At 39.0% G+C, this 15,912-nt stretch overlaps 1 protein-coding gene across 1 annotated transcript in view; it reads right to left on the minus strand.

Annotated features, from left to right (window-relative positions):
• Window positions 1-3,505: 3,505 nt before the first annotated feature.
• The window catches only part of LOC101549884 (homeobox protein Nkx-6.2-like), a 180,762-nt gene continuing 168,355 nt past the window's right edge, over window positions 3,506-15,912 (minus strand). Inside the window, exon 4 of the mRNA XM_055126277.1 lies at window positions 3,506-4,044. Coding sequence (XP_054982252.1) covers window positions 3,506-4,044 — 539 coding nt within the window. The remainder of the gene's footprint in view (window positions 4,045-15,912) is intronic.

The following is a 15,912-nucleotide window of genomic DNA, read 5'->3' on the forward strand; positions in this document are numbered from 1 at the left end:
ATATCAAATATACCACGGGTAGCTTGCCAGACTCTGCCATGCAGGCGGGATACTCTCAGTAGCTTGCTGGGCTCTCCAAGAGCTATGGAGGAACTCAGGTCAGCCACGTGCAAGGCAAACGCCCTACCCACTGTGTATTAATCATTTTTATTATTTTTCTGTGGTTCCAGAGATTGGTTTCATATGACTAAAATATAAAACATGGCATAGGTGATAGCACAGAGGTAGGGCATTTGCCTTTCACGCGGCCGACCTGTGTTCGATTCCTCTGCCCCTCTCGAAGAGCCCGGCAAGCTACCGAGAGTATCTCGCCCGCAAGGCAGAGCCTGGCAAGCTACCCGTGTGTATTGCATATGCCAAAAACAGTAACAATAAGTCTCACAATGAGACGTTACTGGTGCCCCGTCTAACAAATCGATGAGCAACGGGATGATAGTGACAGTGACAGTGACAGCATAGGTGACATTCTAAGATGCTAAATACCTTAAACTGATTGATGAAACACTGAACTAATGTAACCTTTCTTAAAAAAAAGTTAAGAGTGTGTCAGATTGGTCTTTTACTTGTCCTTTGTTCCTACAGCTAGAAAATGACAGAACTAAAAATAGAGTCCTTGAATTTCACCCAACTATCCACATCACCAAAATGGCCTGGATTCCTTGTGTTGGAACAGGACTGTACAATTATTAATTAGGTACTTGCCCAGAAAATCCACTATGCTAACCTCAAACTGCCATTTCCTTATTAGGCCATAAACAGAAGAGACAATAGAAAGAGTAATGATACTTTCCTCTTGAATGCAGTGCATCCAGGGGTGATGTGCTATGAAGTTAATAAACTGCTCAGATCTTTCATTTTCCAGACTTAGATGGTGTTCACTTGGTTCATGCTTTATAATTTTTTTCAAAAATAGTATATTTGTACCTATTTAATTTTACGTAAGTTCTCAAAAACTAGTTATGTTCCAGATTTCAGGATGCCCAGGTCTCCTTCCAAATTATATCCAACCTGAAAACTCTATTCCTTGAAATTTTTGTTTTTGAAAAAGTAAACTTAAGTTCTAATCTTTGAGAGAAACGATCACTTTCAAAACAAAAAATTCACGCAATTCAACAATCACTCATTCTCGGTCTGGAATTTCTCCCGTACTTTTTAAAAGCAAAATGTTCCTATCTGATGTGATTTTGTAGGTCACTTTGGAAGCCTGAGAACAATGTGTGTGAGTCTTCTGAAAGCATCACCCAAATGCCCTGCCAAATCATATCTTTCAGGTCTACTTTCAAATTGCTGGGGAATCAACTTGCCATCTTACTTCTCTTCCATGCTAATGTCATTCCCGATCTAATGATATTTCATGGGAAAGCCATATGAAACACTATGTATAAAGTAGCATCTTCTAACCTTGCTATCTACTCAGTTTTAGTGTTTGTCTGCAAACACTTTCATATTTATCTAAGTGTGCATATTTGCATCATTTCCTCCCCCCAAACTACTGCCCCTTGTATAGAAACTCCTTGTATCATCACCAGATTTTTTTCATTGCTCTAACATATTCCCTGGAACAGTGCCCTTCACACTGTAGTCAATCAATAGAATATTGTATAGTAAATAAATGTACGGAGCATCAACTATGTGTGATGACTGTGCTAAGTGCTGGGATTTTAGCAGTGAATGTGGCAGGTAACTCATTATAGCAGTTAATAGGTAACTGTCCCAGCAGTGAACACTTCAAATACAGTTACAGGTGCTAATGGAGTATGTGCCAAGAGAATAGACTTAGCCTATAGGGGTAAGGAGGACCTCTCAGAAGCAGAGATTTTTTTAAACATGACTTCAGACGTCCAAAACCTATGTACAGTCATTAACTGCAAGGGAAATAAGATAATGAGATTTAACTCCTCTTCCAACTCATTTCAAACAGACGCTTTCTATGTGTGAGGAAATGCCTCTATCCCTGACAAAACGTGCCATTTGGTACATTCCAATTTCCCAGATGACAAGAAATAGACAAGCTGTCAGATAGGTTAATACAGCCAATAAAGTGTTAGGTTAGCTGAACTTAAATTTATCTACTAACTCAAAGAGTCTGTAATTAATTACTTCATTCTTTCATTGCATAAATATTTATTAAGCCTCTACTCAATATCAGGCACAGAAAAGCTAAATTCAGAATGTTGTTTGTGTGCATAAAAGGTATCTTAATTGGGCTCACTTCTTGCTCTCCTGCTCTATTTCAGCTCACAGACAACTGCCAACTAATCTTCACATATATCACTGCTCAAAATATTCAGCAATACTCTTGCCTCCAAAGCAACTCAAACCCCTAAGTTGTCATAAAGGGTGTGCTATTCCTGGCCCTAAACTTCCCGCTGGCACCAGCTAACTCTACCCCACACTCTGTTTATTTCTCAGAAGCACATGGCCAGGAATATGCCTCCACAATTTTGTTTACAAACCCTACACAGCATCTGCTCTTCCCAGGCTCTTTAAGCTGCACAATGCCTCATTCTCCTGGAGCTCCGTTCTTCCCAGGGCAGAAACTAACCATCAACCGTATGGATGTGGGAAGTGGGCTGGGTATAAAATTCCTCCAGGAAAATGGCGCTCAGTTCTGGGATTCTAAACTGCAACCTGCTGGTGCCCTCTGCCACAAAGACTGAGTGGCCGAGTTTCCATCGCAAATTGTGACTTGAATTTCACTTCCTCCCTCCCTCAGCCCAGAGTTCTGCTGCGAATGCAGACTTTCTTGGCTAGGGTTCGGGTCCCCTGCTCAGCCCTTGTCAAACCGAGCAGCTTCCATCTGAAGCAGGTGGGGCTCGGGCTCCCACAGCAGCTGGGTTTGGATGCTCCATCTTTGGGGTGCTGCATATGCTTGTGTGATGGGAGCCTAAAGACCAGAAAGCAACTGGGCAGAGTAGTCATCCGAAACGAGGAAGTGTAAGTCATCCCAAGCTTCAGCCAGGGTGGGAAACAGTGAGGCGGAGGATAAATAGAACTGGATACAGCAGACAGAATGGCACTGGCCCAGGGCCCTTGAGCAATAGTAAGCGAGCAGGATGCTGGAATGCTGCAGACCTGGGTTTGGTCCCTGGTACCCCATAGGGTCCCCTAAGTTCCGCCAGGAGTGATCCATGAGCACATAGCCTGGGGCACTGCCGAGTGTGTGTGGCCCAAAAACAAAAAAAGGGAAGTGAGTCAGATCTACAAGTACCTGGAAATGAGCAAGGTAATAAAGCCACAAGGGGAGACAGAGAGAGAAGGCACAGACCCTAGCCATCAGATGGTTGGGCACATTCACGTTTCTGATAGGGGCACCCATTTTATTGCTCAGCAATAGTAAGCGAGTTTACTATGTTTTTTTTTTTTTGATGAGTTAAATAATTTATTGATCGTACAAAGTGTCTGCACCGAGTGGCCTCGGCGCGGGGCCCCGCTCGCCCCTCTGCGACTTCCTCTGTAAAAAATGTAGCCCCGCCGGGCCCGCGCTCCGCCGCGCCCGCTCGGCTCACGCGTCCCCCGCGCCGCACGGGCTGACCAGCGCCAAGTTTGAGGGTTTGTGCTTCTTCAGAAGCCTCGTGATCTTCTCGTCGTCCGAGCTGGGGTCCAGGGGCCGGTTGTACTCGTCGTCGTCCTCGGCGTCCGAGCCGCCCACTTGCAGCTTCTCGGCGTCCGAGTCCTGCTTCTTCTTGGCCGAAGCCATCTCGGCCGCGTGCCGCTTGCGCCCCTTGGTCCGGCGGTTCTGGAACCACAGCTTGACTTGGCTCTCGGTCATGCCCAGGGAGTAGGCGAGGCGCGCGCGCTCGGGGCCCGCCAGGTACTTGGTCTGCTCGAAGGTCTTCTCCAGCGCGAAGATCTGCTGGCCCGAGAAGGTCGGCCGTGAGTGCTTCTTCTTGCAGTCCTTGTCCAGCCCGCCGCAGGCCGGGGCCGGGCCGGCCAGATGCGGGTCCCTCCAGGGCGAGCCCTGCACCACGCCGGGCCAGAAGATGGGCGGGCGCCCGGAGTGCGAGTGAACAACAGGAGTGTGAGTGAACAACAGACAGAGGTCTTGTCCCCAGTGGATTGATTACCCAGAGACAAAATATTGAGATCTGTGATCAGCGAACATCACAGCTGCCTAGAAAACCCTATCAAAATACCACGAAAGGGGCCAGAGACGGAATACAGTGCATACGGCACTTGCCTTGCACACTGCCGTCAGCACCCTATTTCGACTCCCAAGCTCCAACAAGAGTGATTCCTGAGCACCGGACTAATTTCTGAGCACCATCAGCTGTGACCCAAAATAAAAATCAAACAAACTCAATGCTAGGTAACATTTGAATGTTCACCTTGTCACACCCTTGACCACTGAGAGTGGCTGGTAGTTTGGTAGTTATTCCACTCATACTCTAATCCTGTTGCTAGGACAGTTGTGTTGACTCTCTCCCCATCATGTTCTCTATCCTTATCCACTTGCTGCTGAGATCAACCATAATTCATCCACGTCATCCGATAACGGCCTTCCAGACATAATGCAGGTTTCATCCGAATATACCATATGTCACAGAAACCATCTTCCAAGTGATCTCTCCTCAACTGGAAAATACCATTCCATTCATTATAAGAGATACAAGATTTTTATGTTCTATACTGATATAGTACTTTCTATGTACCAGATTCTAAGTGTTTGACTTAACCAATGTCAATTCATGAATTTAACAGTCCTATGAAACCAGCTTTACTACATCCCAGACTTGTAGATAAAGCAACAGATTCACAGAAACTCCTATGCCTTGCCCATAGAGCCGCTACTAGTAAAAGGAAGGGGTCTGAGCTAACATTGGGAACTGAGACTAATTGGCTCTGGAATCTCTGTCCTGAGCCATTGTCCAGCCTAACCTACTTCTCACATTATGCTGGTTTTTTTACTGTTACTGTTACTGTTACTGTTATCCCATTGCTCATCGATTTGCTTGAGCAGGCACCAGTAAGTCTCCATTGTGAGACTTGTTGTTACTGTTTTTGGCATATCGAATACACCATGAGGAGCTTGCCAGGCTCTGCTGTGCAGGTAGGATACACTCTATAGCTTGCCGGGCTATCTGAGAGAGGTGGAGAAATCTGCCCCTGGTAGGCTGCATGCAAGGCAAATGCCCTACCCGCTGTGTTATCAGTCCAGTCCACTTTTATTATTAAAGGGCTGTGATTTACAAAGTAATTGGTAGTTCAATTTTAGGCATTTAATATTTCAACATCAATCCTATGCCTAGTGTCAACATCGCTGCACCAGTGTTCCCAGATTCCCTCGCCACCTCAGCGCCCTGTTCCATGTCCCATCCCAGCATGTCAACTTGACAGGCACATTCCAGAGTTTCAGTGGCTGCAGCTTAGAGCTCATGATTTCAGTGTTGTTGGGCCTGTGTTTTGTGTGTTTGGCTATACCACTCTCCCACATCACCGTGTAACCGAAGCCCTAGAGCCTGTACACCATTACTTCCTGTTCTTTTCATCCCTACTTGATTCCTTCCTTTGTCTTTCTCCTCTCTAAATACTGGGGTCAAGTGTGATCCAACCATCCCCCACCCCCTACTTTACTACAAAACATTTTTTCATCCAATATTCCATATACTACAGATAAGTGAGATGATCGGGTGTTTGCCTTATTTCTTCTGACTTACTTCACCCAATCTATCTTTCAGTTATGTTGATTTTTTAAAAGAAAAATAGGCTTCATTTAGAGAAATATGAGACAGAAAATGGAGAGAGAGAAAGAGAAAGAGTACACATCACAGGTTGTGATTTGGGAAGCAGAAAATAAGCCTATGCTGAATTTCTTGGAAGAATATACTGCATACACACACACACACACACACACACACAGAGGGAGAGAGAGAAAGAGAGAGAGAGAGAGAGACAGAGAGAGAGAGAGAGAGAGAGAGAGAGAGAGAGAGAGAGAGAGCCCTTAAACTCTAGATCAGCGATTTTCAAAAACTTTTGGTCTACTATCCCCCTTTTCAGGAAGAGAAATCAATCAGTGCCCACCCTAGAAATCTACCTTTTTTAAGGGAACATACAGAAAGAGTCCCCCATCAACTGCAACTGAGGCTATTATGTACTACTACGTTGGTCCAGAGTTCGCTAGGGGGCAGTATATTGGCCACTTTAGGAAGAAGCATTAGATCTATGACTTCTAGAAGCTAGGGATGGTACATGTAGTGTTGAAGTGCCAGGGCTATATATGCCCTACACATGAATTTATCTCCACACCCCTAGGCCCGTTATACACCCATGTGCAATATTTCTCCATATAAGACTTCAAGAAATGTTTTGTTAACTGAAAATCATATTAATAATATTTAAGACAGATTAGATAATACCAATAATTACTCTTATCACTATATACTACCAAATGTAAGATTACATAAATACTTGAACCAAACTATATTTTTCCTTGAAACATTGCAATGACTTGCACACATAAACCTTCTTTTGTGCAGGATCTTACAAATCAATTTACTAACACTTTGGGGATGACTTCTCCATGAAAGCATTGTGGAGAGTAAAATCTGGTATCTTTCTTGTTTGACAGATAAACTTATAGTAAACCGTAATTCTTGCTATAGGACAAAGGTCTATCTTTGGTCACCCTATGAGTTATGGGATATGGGATTTTATTTTCTGTCAGTTGTCACTCGTGATTCTTCATGTCTTCTGTTCCTTCCTGATAGTACAGTGATTCTAAAGCAAATTGTGAAAAGGGGAAAAAAAATTAAAAACTTGACATTGAAGGATAAAAATCTTTTTTTAGGAAAGTGCCAAAGAATAGATTAGCAATCTTTATTCTTGAAACTTGTAAGATGAAATTACAAGTAATAGGCAATTTTCAGGTTGTCAAATATCCCTAATCACTATGATTTCTGAATTTAATACAATGTAACTGTGATTATTGTTGCTTTCTTCCTGTAAACATCATACATTTTTGCTTAAATATACACTTTATATTTATGAAACCTCACTAAAAATGATGCAGTCAAATTTCAAAATTGGGTTTCTTTAACTTCTAATATGTGGTTTCTATTCCATTCAACAGGGCTATTATAGGGCTATTATAAGAATTTTTTCCCCCTCTTACCAATGCTGAAATGTTTAAACATCTGAAAGAAACAGGCAAATGTTTCTATGTAAAAAGAAACAGTATTCTTTGGAAAACATGAATTATATAAACTATAATTAGAGCTTCAAATTGAAAGTGTTTAAACTAAGATTACAAATTGCTGTGTTAAAAAGATACTGAGAATTCAGGGGGGAGAATTAAACGCTGACTAAATTAATTATCCCACGTCCCAAGCTGTTCTATCTCCTTCATGCCCGTCCCTCTGGCATCAAGGATAATACCAGACATTGGTTCTACTAGAGTGGGTTCAGGTGTGATTTGCCTGTTCCTCTTACAATTAAAGTTGGCAGTTTCTACTTGAAAAAGTAAGTTTCTATTATTAATCTTTAACTGAGCATGTCTATTGGACTAAATGCAAACTCCATATAGGTAAGAATATAAATAGAATGCTAAGTTCTCAAAATAATTGGAAATAACCTGTTATTTTTTAAAAAGATGAGTTTTATGCATTTTTAGGAACATATGAGAGATCTAGAGATTAATTAAAAAACATATGTAGACAGTGGGAGAAACGGGCAAGGATCTGGTGAACGTAGAAGTGGGTGAAGAATCACTTATTCATAGAACCCAGTCTTGTTTTAATAAACTATTCATGATCCCCATCAACAATAGTAGTTCTTTATTCATTACAAGTGTAGAGTCATAAAGGCGACCACTTATATCTCTCTTCACACTCTCTTTGGTAGCATAATACTCGGGTTCAGCTGCAGTAAACAACATTACAAATGCTCACTTCCTCATATTCTTTGCCAAAGGAATGGTGGGGTTCTATAAACATAGTACTGAGTATTATAAAATACTAATAAGAGGATCTGAAATGTACATAGATTCCTACAGATTAATGGAATTTGGATTATAGACGAAGAGATAAAATATTAAAAATTCATTAAGCAGAGGGTTGGAGCAATAGCACAGCGGGTAGGGCGTTTGCCTTGCACGTGGCTGACCGGGTTGGATTCCCAGCATCCCATATGGCCCCCCAAGCACCGCCAGAAGTAATTTCTGAGTGTAGAGCCAGGAGTGACCCCTGTGCATCGCCGGGTGTGACCCAAAAACAAAAAAAAAAGAAAAAAAGTTCAGCAAATAATTCCTTTGTTGAAATTGGACAGATAGAAAATCTAGCACACCAAAATCTTACTTATTTAAAATGCAAAACTCTGTGAAGCCCATGTTTCCTCTTGAACATGATAATCTCTCTCCCTCTCTTTCTTTTTCCCCTCCCCCTCTCTCTCTCCTCTTTCTTTCTTTTTCTTCCCATCTCCCCTTCCTCAAAACTTCCAAACAGAAACTGCTTTAACTTCAAAAATAAATAAATAAGAGTAAAATACAATGGTAGCCTTTGTTAAAAGGGTTTTCTCTAATAATTTAGCAGTTAGACATTTTTCCTGTGAAATATCAATATTTCAAACAGAGTTAATATCACAAGTCAAGAATCAATCTCCAGGTTAAAAAATGTCCAGAATTTTTATTGTCACTCTGAATTTACATTCACTCTTTGAAAGTATTAGCAATGAAATCTGGCACATTACATTCTGTACCAAAGTTTGTAAAATGACTTATGAACGAAAAATCATTTATTAAATTGGGTGCATTCTAAGTGCACATACAGAAAGCTGTTAATAATAAAACAGCTTAATCTATTGGTGCTAATAATTGATTACATCAACTATCCAGTGAGGTACAAATTTAACAAAACTATATTTTAAGGTCTCCATTTAAAATATATGAAATTTTACGTATTTAAAATGATGAAGACTTTCTACATGAAAGATAATTTATTTCAAAATGGGGAAAGGGAAAGGTGCTTTTTCCTTCTTTCCATCAATAGGTCTTTAACATTCAGTTTCTTTTTCATGCAAATCTCTCCATATGCCTAAAGACCATCTAAGCTCTTCTCCCACTTTCCCTGGAAGGTTTGCAGAGACTCACAGCCTTAAAAATGCCTCATTGAATTTATTCCTCCCTCTGGCTAAATAGGCATTATGTCTATTTTCATGAACATTCACAAAATCACCATCACCTGGTATACATGATTTGATTAGCTGACTCATACAGCTATCCTCCTACCAGCTAAACTAGCTTTCAAGATACCTGTTTCTTTTTTTTTTGTACGTTCTTGAGGCAATGACTTTTTAAATTTATTTTCTAAGCTTTCTCCCAAATCTCATTATATCAAAGAAAAAGTATGAGATTGTCATTTTTCATTTCAGGCTTCCTCAACAGATACCCAGAAATTTATGATTCCACAATTGATCTATCAAACTCAATTGTCAAGTGTCAAAATAGAATAGAAAAATGGTACTTAAATATATATGGTTGTTATAATTTGCAAAGCACCCTCACAGGTTAATTTTACTTGATCATCACAAAAATCTTTCAGGTGGGCAGGGTAAATGTGACACCCACCACATAAATCAGGAGAGTAAAATAACTATGGGAGTTTAGATTACGTAAGAGTAAAGAGAACTTGAAGCCACCTCACCAACCCTCATCCTAATCCTTCCTTTCCCTAACTCACAAAGCTCCTATTCTCTATAAATATTCAGTGTCCACTTTTATCTTTACACATTGTAGCACTGAGATATAAGAATCCTTGGTGTTACTTGAATAAAATGGTAAATAAAGATTTTATGTCTTCTGAAGTTAGTGATATATATGGAATGAAAACTAATTCATCTTTCCCCAATATAATTAATGTTTCAAACAGCAAAACTAATGAGAATATTTATTTCCAAACCATAAATATTTAGTATAAGGTCTTGTTCTCTAAGTTTCAGTTTTGCATTTACTTTCGAAACAATAAATCAATGTTATAAAACCTTCACATTATGGAGAAAATATATCTACAGGGTAATTTCAACGACGGAAGACTTCTACACAACTTTTTCACTTTTGATATATTTAATACTTAAACATTATACACATGCATGTATATTATACATGTGACTCTTCCTTAATACCTCATCATAAAAGTTGGCTATTAATGTTTTTAAAGCTCCTGGAGTATAAATATTATTGGAAAATTGAAAAATGAACCCAAATAGGGAATCACAAATGAAACTTTACACAGATTTTCATAAATGGATAAGAAACAGTCAGGAATCATGCACGATGCATTCTGTGTCAGCTAACAACAGAGAAAAATCATTCTAAACCAGATTTAGACAAGAATTAAAAAAAAAATCCACCTGGGTTATAAAATCCAATGGGTTGCAGTCACCTTCTCATTCAATATTAGCAGAAGTAAAGGATTCATTTCTAGACCTAAGAACAACCAACAAAGTGTCAGCCCACCCCCACAACCAAAGTACTTTTGGCTCTCCTCCTTTAACTTAATGGGAATTTATCAGGCCAAAGGGATGGAAAAGTGCACAATTATCAAGCGAATTGGTCTTCATCAAGAGAGCCAATCTGGATAATTGAAGCTTTGTGATCTACTTCCACTTGAATTGTTCTGAACCCATTCAGTAAAATATATAATTATGCAACTCTCTGCTTTAGCTCCTCTTCATGAATTCATCGCTAGCTGTGCATTAGGGGTGTGGGATTATATTAATATAAGATGATTATAGAGATCCTGAAAGTTAACTTCTTTTGTAATCTTTATTTCTTTCCCAGCTTATGGTTTCATACTGTGTCTTGTGTGTCTCTATATTAAGGGGGAAAAACTCACATGTTAATCAGGACTTGAAATATAATAAAATCATTCTACTTCCTACCAAATATATCCAGCTTGATTTTAAATTGTTTTGATGCATCCAATTAGTCATATTATAAAAACTAAAAGATATTTTCATTGAATAGACATTACAGACTCCTCAAAAATGAATTCAGAAATGAATTACTGACCTCATATATTGTGTGGTCCACATTACATTTACTTGGCACATCCTTAAAGTTTTCCCCAAAATAGATTAGTAATTTTCCTCAAGGAAAAAAAGTAGAGCAGAACAAAGGAGGAATAAGAATCCGGCTTATTCATTTTGGATGAATCAGAAGTCAACACTCCACAATTAAGATTATAGCATTTCTCACTGGAGAGGAAAAATGCTCAAAAGCTACCCCAGTGAGAATCTGTCTCTGCACATTTCACAAAACCACCACAAATTTTATTATTTATTCAGACTTCTGTACACAAGTGTTAAATACACCTAACCTTGGACTTGAACAATTTAATTACTAAAGTCAGAAGATGAGAGGATTTTGATATTGTTAACTGGAATCAATTCTTTGAGATTATGATAAAAATTTAGAAGAATTTTAATTAACTGAATATATTACTCATTTAGGATTAATTTTCCTGTTAAGGCTCAATAAACACTGAGCACATGCAATGTATTGGGCTCAGAATTTGGTATTCTAAATATGAAAATCAATAGGATATGGCCCTTAACCTCAACACACACACACACACACACACACACACACACACACACACATATCCCTTTTCAATGCAGTACAATAGTGATTTGTTTTCAGAAGACATTACAAGATGATAATAAGAAGGTAAAAACCCTTGGGTGGGAGGGGGGTTAGGGAGTGACCACAAAGCTCTTAAAAGAATAGTAGGAGGGAAAAATGCATGGAAAATGCTTGAGACTTGTCTAGGAAGACCTGGACATAATCACCAACAAATACAATTGTTCTTTAGAACGTGAGTAAGCCTGAGAACAAGTGTTTACATGTTCTCACCCCATTGCCTTGCTCTATTTGAAAGGTTAAGAAATCTTGTTAAGAAATCCCATCTTGTGTGTCCTACTTAAAATGGGTTTCAAAAGAAAAAATTTCATTTTCTCCAATTCCTACATACATATTCCTAAACTGCTTAGACTATTTACTAAGGTGAGAGATACTTAAACTCACTGAAAAGTAACACGTGCTGCTCCCTTCATGGTCTTTAATAAACATATTTGACAGGAGTCCAGATCAGGTCCTTAAATATAACCTTCCATTTGATGGGGGGAGTGGGGACATGTGTCTGACTTTATTTATTTATTCTGGAAATTCTCACTAGAGGAGTTTTGAAATTCTCAGAATTGACAATTCCAAGATTGGCTCTTTAATGTACCATGTAAACTTTAATACATTTAATTTTTCTTAATTTAATTTATTGAGATTTACAATACTGCTATGGTAGGGTCTAATGTGTATGGTATTCCATTGCCAAAGTGTCTGTGCCCCACACCGTTGTCCCATCCATCCTCTTATTATTCTTCTTATCTTGTAATCTCACTTTGCAGACATCTGTTTCTACCTTTTGGCACTTTTGTTTGTTTGTTTGCTTGCTTGCTTATTTTAATTTACTCACTGTATTTCTTTATATTCCACATAAGAGAAAGATCATTCTGTGTCTATCCCTCCTCTTCTGACCAACTTTATTCAGCACGACATCTTTTATTATGGCTGAGTATCCCATTCTGCATATCTACCATAATTTCTTTAAAACACTGGGGCTTTTGCTAGATCTTGGCTATTAAAAATAGTGCTGCAATGAACATACAAGTACAAATGCATTTTTTAAGTTTGGAGGCCCTTGAGCTAGATGCCAAGAAGCACCCTACCGCTGTGATATCACTCCAGCTTTATTTATTTTTGATAGTTAAATATCCTCTGAAATATTTTATTTAATTAAAGAACCATGATGTATAAAGTTTTCCATAGTTGCCTTTTTAAATTTTTGTTTTAATGACCTGGAGATACACGGTTACAAAGTTGTTCCTGACTGGATTTCAGTCTCCTATGTTCCAACACTCATCCCTTCACCAGTGTATATTTCCACCACCAATGTCCCCCAGTTTTTATATTTAAAAACAAAGGCAACTTCTTTCTCAAAATCATTATTCTTGGCAACCTTAAACCATGTCAAAAGTCTTTTTTTCTTTCATACTGAAAATGCACATGACTGCTTGTAACATGTATGCTTGTATATATTACACATTTCAAATATTTAAGGATCTAAAAATATTTGACTACAATTAATTTTATTGATTTATCATTAGTACATGGGCTGGAGTGACAGCACAGCAGTAGGGCATTTGCCTTGCATCCAGTCGTCCTGGGTTCGATTCCTCTGCCCCTCTCAGAGAGCCTGGCAAGCTACCGAGAGTATCCTGCCCACAAAGCAGAGCCTGGCATGCTACCATAGTGTATTCTATATGGCAAAAACAGTAACAACAAGTCTCAAAATGCCCGCTTGAGCAAATTGATGAGCAACGGGATGACAGTGACAGTGACAGTGACCATTAGTACATAATGCAATATAATATAAAGTTCAGGCGCACAACGTCACATCTCTGTAAGTGTATAAGCCTCACCACTCTCACCAGTGAAGTGTTAATGCCATTTTCATTATCAGATTAAACCTCTTCCACCCTCTTCTCCATCCACTTCCCCTAAATCTCTGGTAATCATCTTATTTTTACAAAATAAAATAATAGACACAGTTATTTTTGCTATGATCTATTTACTTTGGTAGTTTTATATTCCATTTAAGAAAAATCTTCCTGTACTGGTTTTTCACTTTTAATTCCACTTAGCATAATAACCTCAAATTCCATCCATGTTGTTGCCAAAGGCAAAATTTCTTCTTTTCAAATAGGTACGTGGCATTTCTTTGATACATGTGCCACAACTTATTTTTCCAATCACCTGAAGATGGGTATTTAGGTTGTTTCCATGTCTCCACTATTGCAAGTAATGCTGCTATAAAGATAGGAGTGTGTAATCTTTTTGAATTAGTATTTCCACATTCTCTGGATAAATCCTAAGGAGTGGTATTGCTAAATCATACTGTATATTTTCTATTTTTCAAGGAATCTCAATATCATGTTCCATAGAAACTACACAATTTATATTCCCCACCATTAGTGCACAAAGGTTCATTGTTTCCCTCACCTCTCCACTACTTACTCTTCTTTGGTTTCATTGTGCTTTTTCTTTTTGTCTTATGTGTCATGTATATATTTGTTCTAAATATCTGTTGACAGTTCTTATAGATAATCCTTGGAGTGGAATTACCTTGATGAACTATAAGAACTGCCAAAATTTTCAGCACTCAATTATTTTTAAGTTTGAGCAAACTCTAGAGTTGTATTGTTATCTAAAGTTGCATAGTCTTGAGATTTTGTTTATATCAGTGATTCACAACTGGAAGTAGTTTAATCATTCTGGGGCCCATTGCTAATGTCTAGAGATACTTTTTGACTATCATGATTGGGTGGTACTACCAGATTGAGTGGACAGCAGGACTACAGAGTTACTACTAAATACCTGTAATGCGTTTGACAGTCCCTTCCAACAACAACAATAACAAATATTTTTGAACTAGTGGAGAATTAAAAAACCTTGGCTTATAAGCAATCAGTTTTGGGTCATTAATGAACACTAGAGAGCAAAGGACCGGTAGCACAGTGGGTAGGGCATTTGCCTTGCATGCAGCCAACTCGGGTTCTATTCCTCCGTCCCTCTCGGAGAAGCCGGCAAGAACCAGGCCCGCACAGCAGAGCCTGGCAAGCTACCCATTGTGTATTCGATATGCCAAAAACAGTAACAAGATTCACAATGGAGATGTTACTGGTGCCCACTAAGCAAATTTATAAACAAAGGGACGACAGTGCTACAGTGCAGTGCTACTGAAAATAGCATGAATTCTTCATAATATCTTGCCATGTACTTTTACCCCAGCTACAAGGAATTAGGAGTACAAACTGGAATTCATTTTGATGTGTGTCTTCAATTATTCCTATAAATCCACAAAGGGTAGATGGGGGAAGTCACCACACAGATATAGACAGACTGAAACAGGTCCTGTTAGACCACATGTACATGGCTGCTTTCACTCAGCCTGCTGAAAACACTGACTCTCAGCTACCTACTTTCTTCACACACACACACACAAAACCTGGTTCTTTCATTTGTCAGCTTATCACCCTGACCCATCTCAGCTGGGTCATCTTTAAGAAAGATATTCAACTTTAAAAGATGGGTTGCCTATATAGGAAGAAATCAAAGTGTAGTGTGTGTGTGTGTGTGTGTGTGTGTGTGTGTGTGTGTGCTCGAGTGTGTGTAAACTTCAAATTCAAGGTGGCTTTTTTTTTTTTTTGAAGAATCTCTTCTTTTCCTCCGGTATCTTGAGATTTTTAAAGGGCAAAGTACTGTCAAAGAGTACAATGTGAAGGAGGAGAAAAGCTATTCAGATTGCACTTTTAGGCGATTTCTTACTACTTTTCTTTTTCCCCATTGACTATCTTTTTGGTATTTGCCTTCCATCTCCAGCCAACCACCCCCTGGTAACAAGACAGCTGCCGCGGACACAGAGAACTCTAATACTGACTGGAGGCTTCTGAGGTTTCAATTTCTAACAGAACGTGGAAGAAAGAGACCCAAAGGTTCTCATAAGTCATCAAAATTTCTCTACTCCCTCCCAAAGGACTCGCTCAGTTTTACCCTGTGGTTGAATTATTGGCCGCCTAACACCACATTTCACTATAGTTATTCAGCATTAATTCAGAATCTCCTATTTTTTTACATACTGGGGAAATAAGAATAAATTAAGCATATTTTATGCCATCAGAGATTTAATATAATCACTTTGGGAAATAAAATATTAAGATGGGGGTGGCTTTTTTTTTTTTTTTTTGGTCTCTCACTGCTTACAGAAGAGGAAAATCTCATCTTACAAATTGTACAACGTGCTTGTTAGGAATGAAAGCAAGAGCCTGACAGTTCTCCGCGTGCCCTATGGAGACAGTCCTCTGGGC

The sequence above is a fragment of the Sorex araneus genome, chromosome 1 (genome assembly GCF_027595985.1).
Source record: "Sorex araneus isolate mSorAra2 chromosome 1, mSorAra2.pri, whole genome shotgun sequence".
In the NCBI taxonomy this organism is placed as follows: domain Eukaryota; kingdom Metazoa; phylum Chordata; class Mammalia; order Eulipotyphla; family Soricidae; genus Sorex; species Sorex araneus.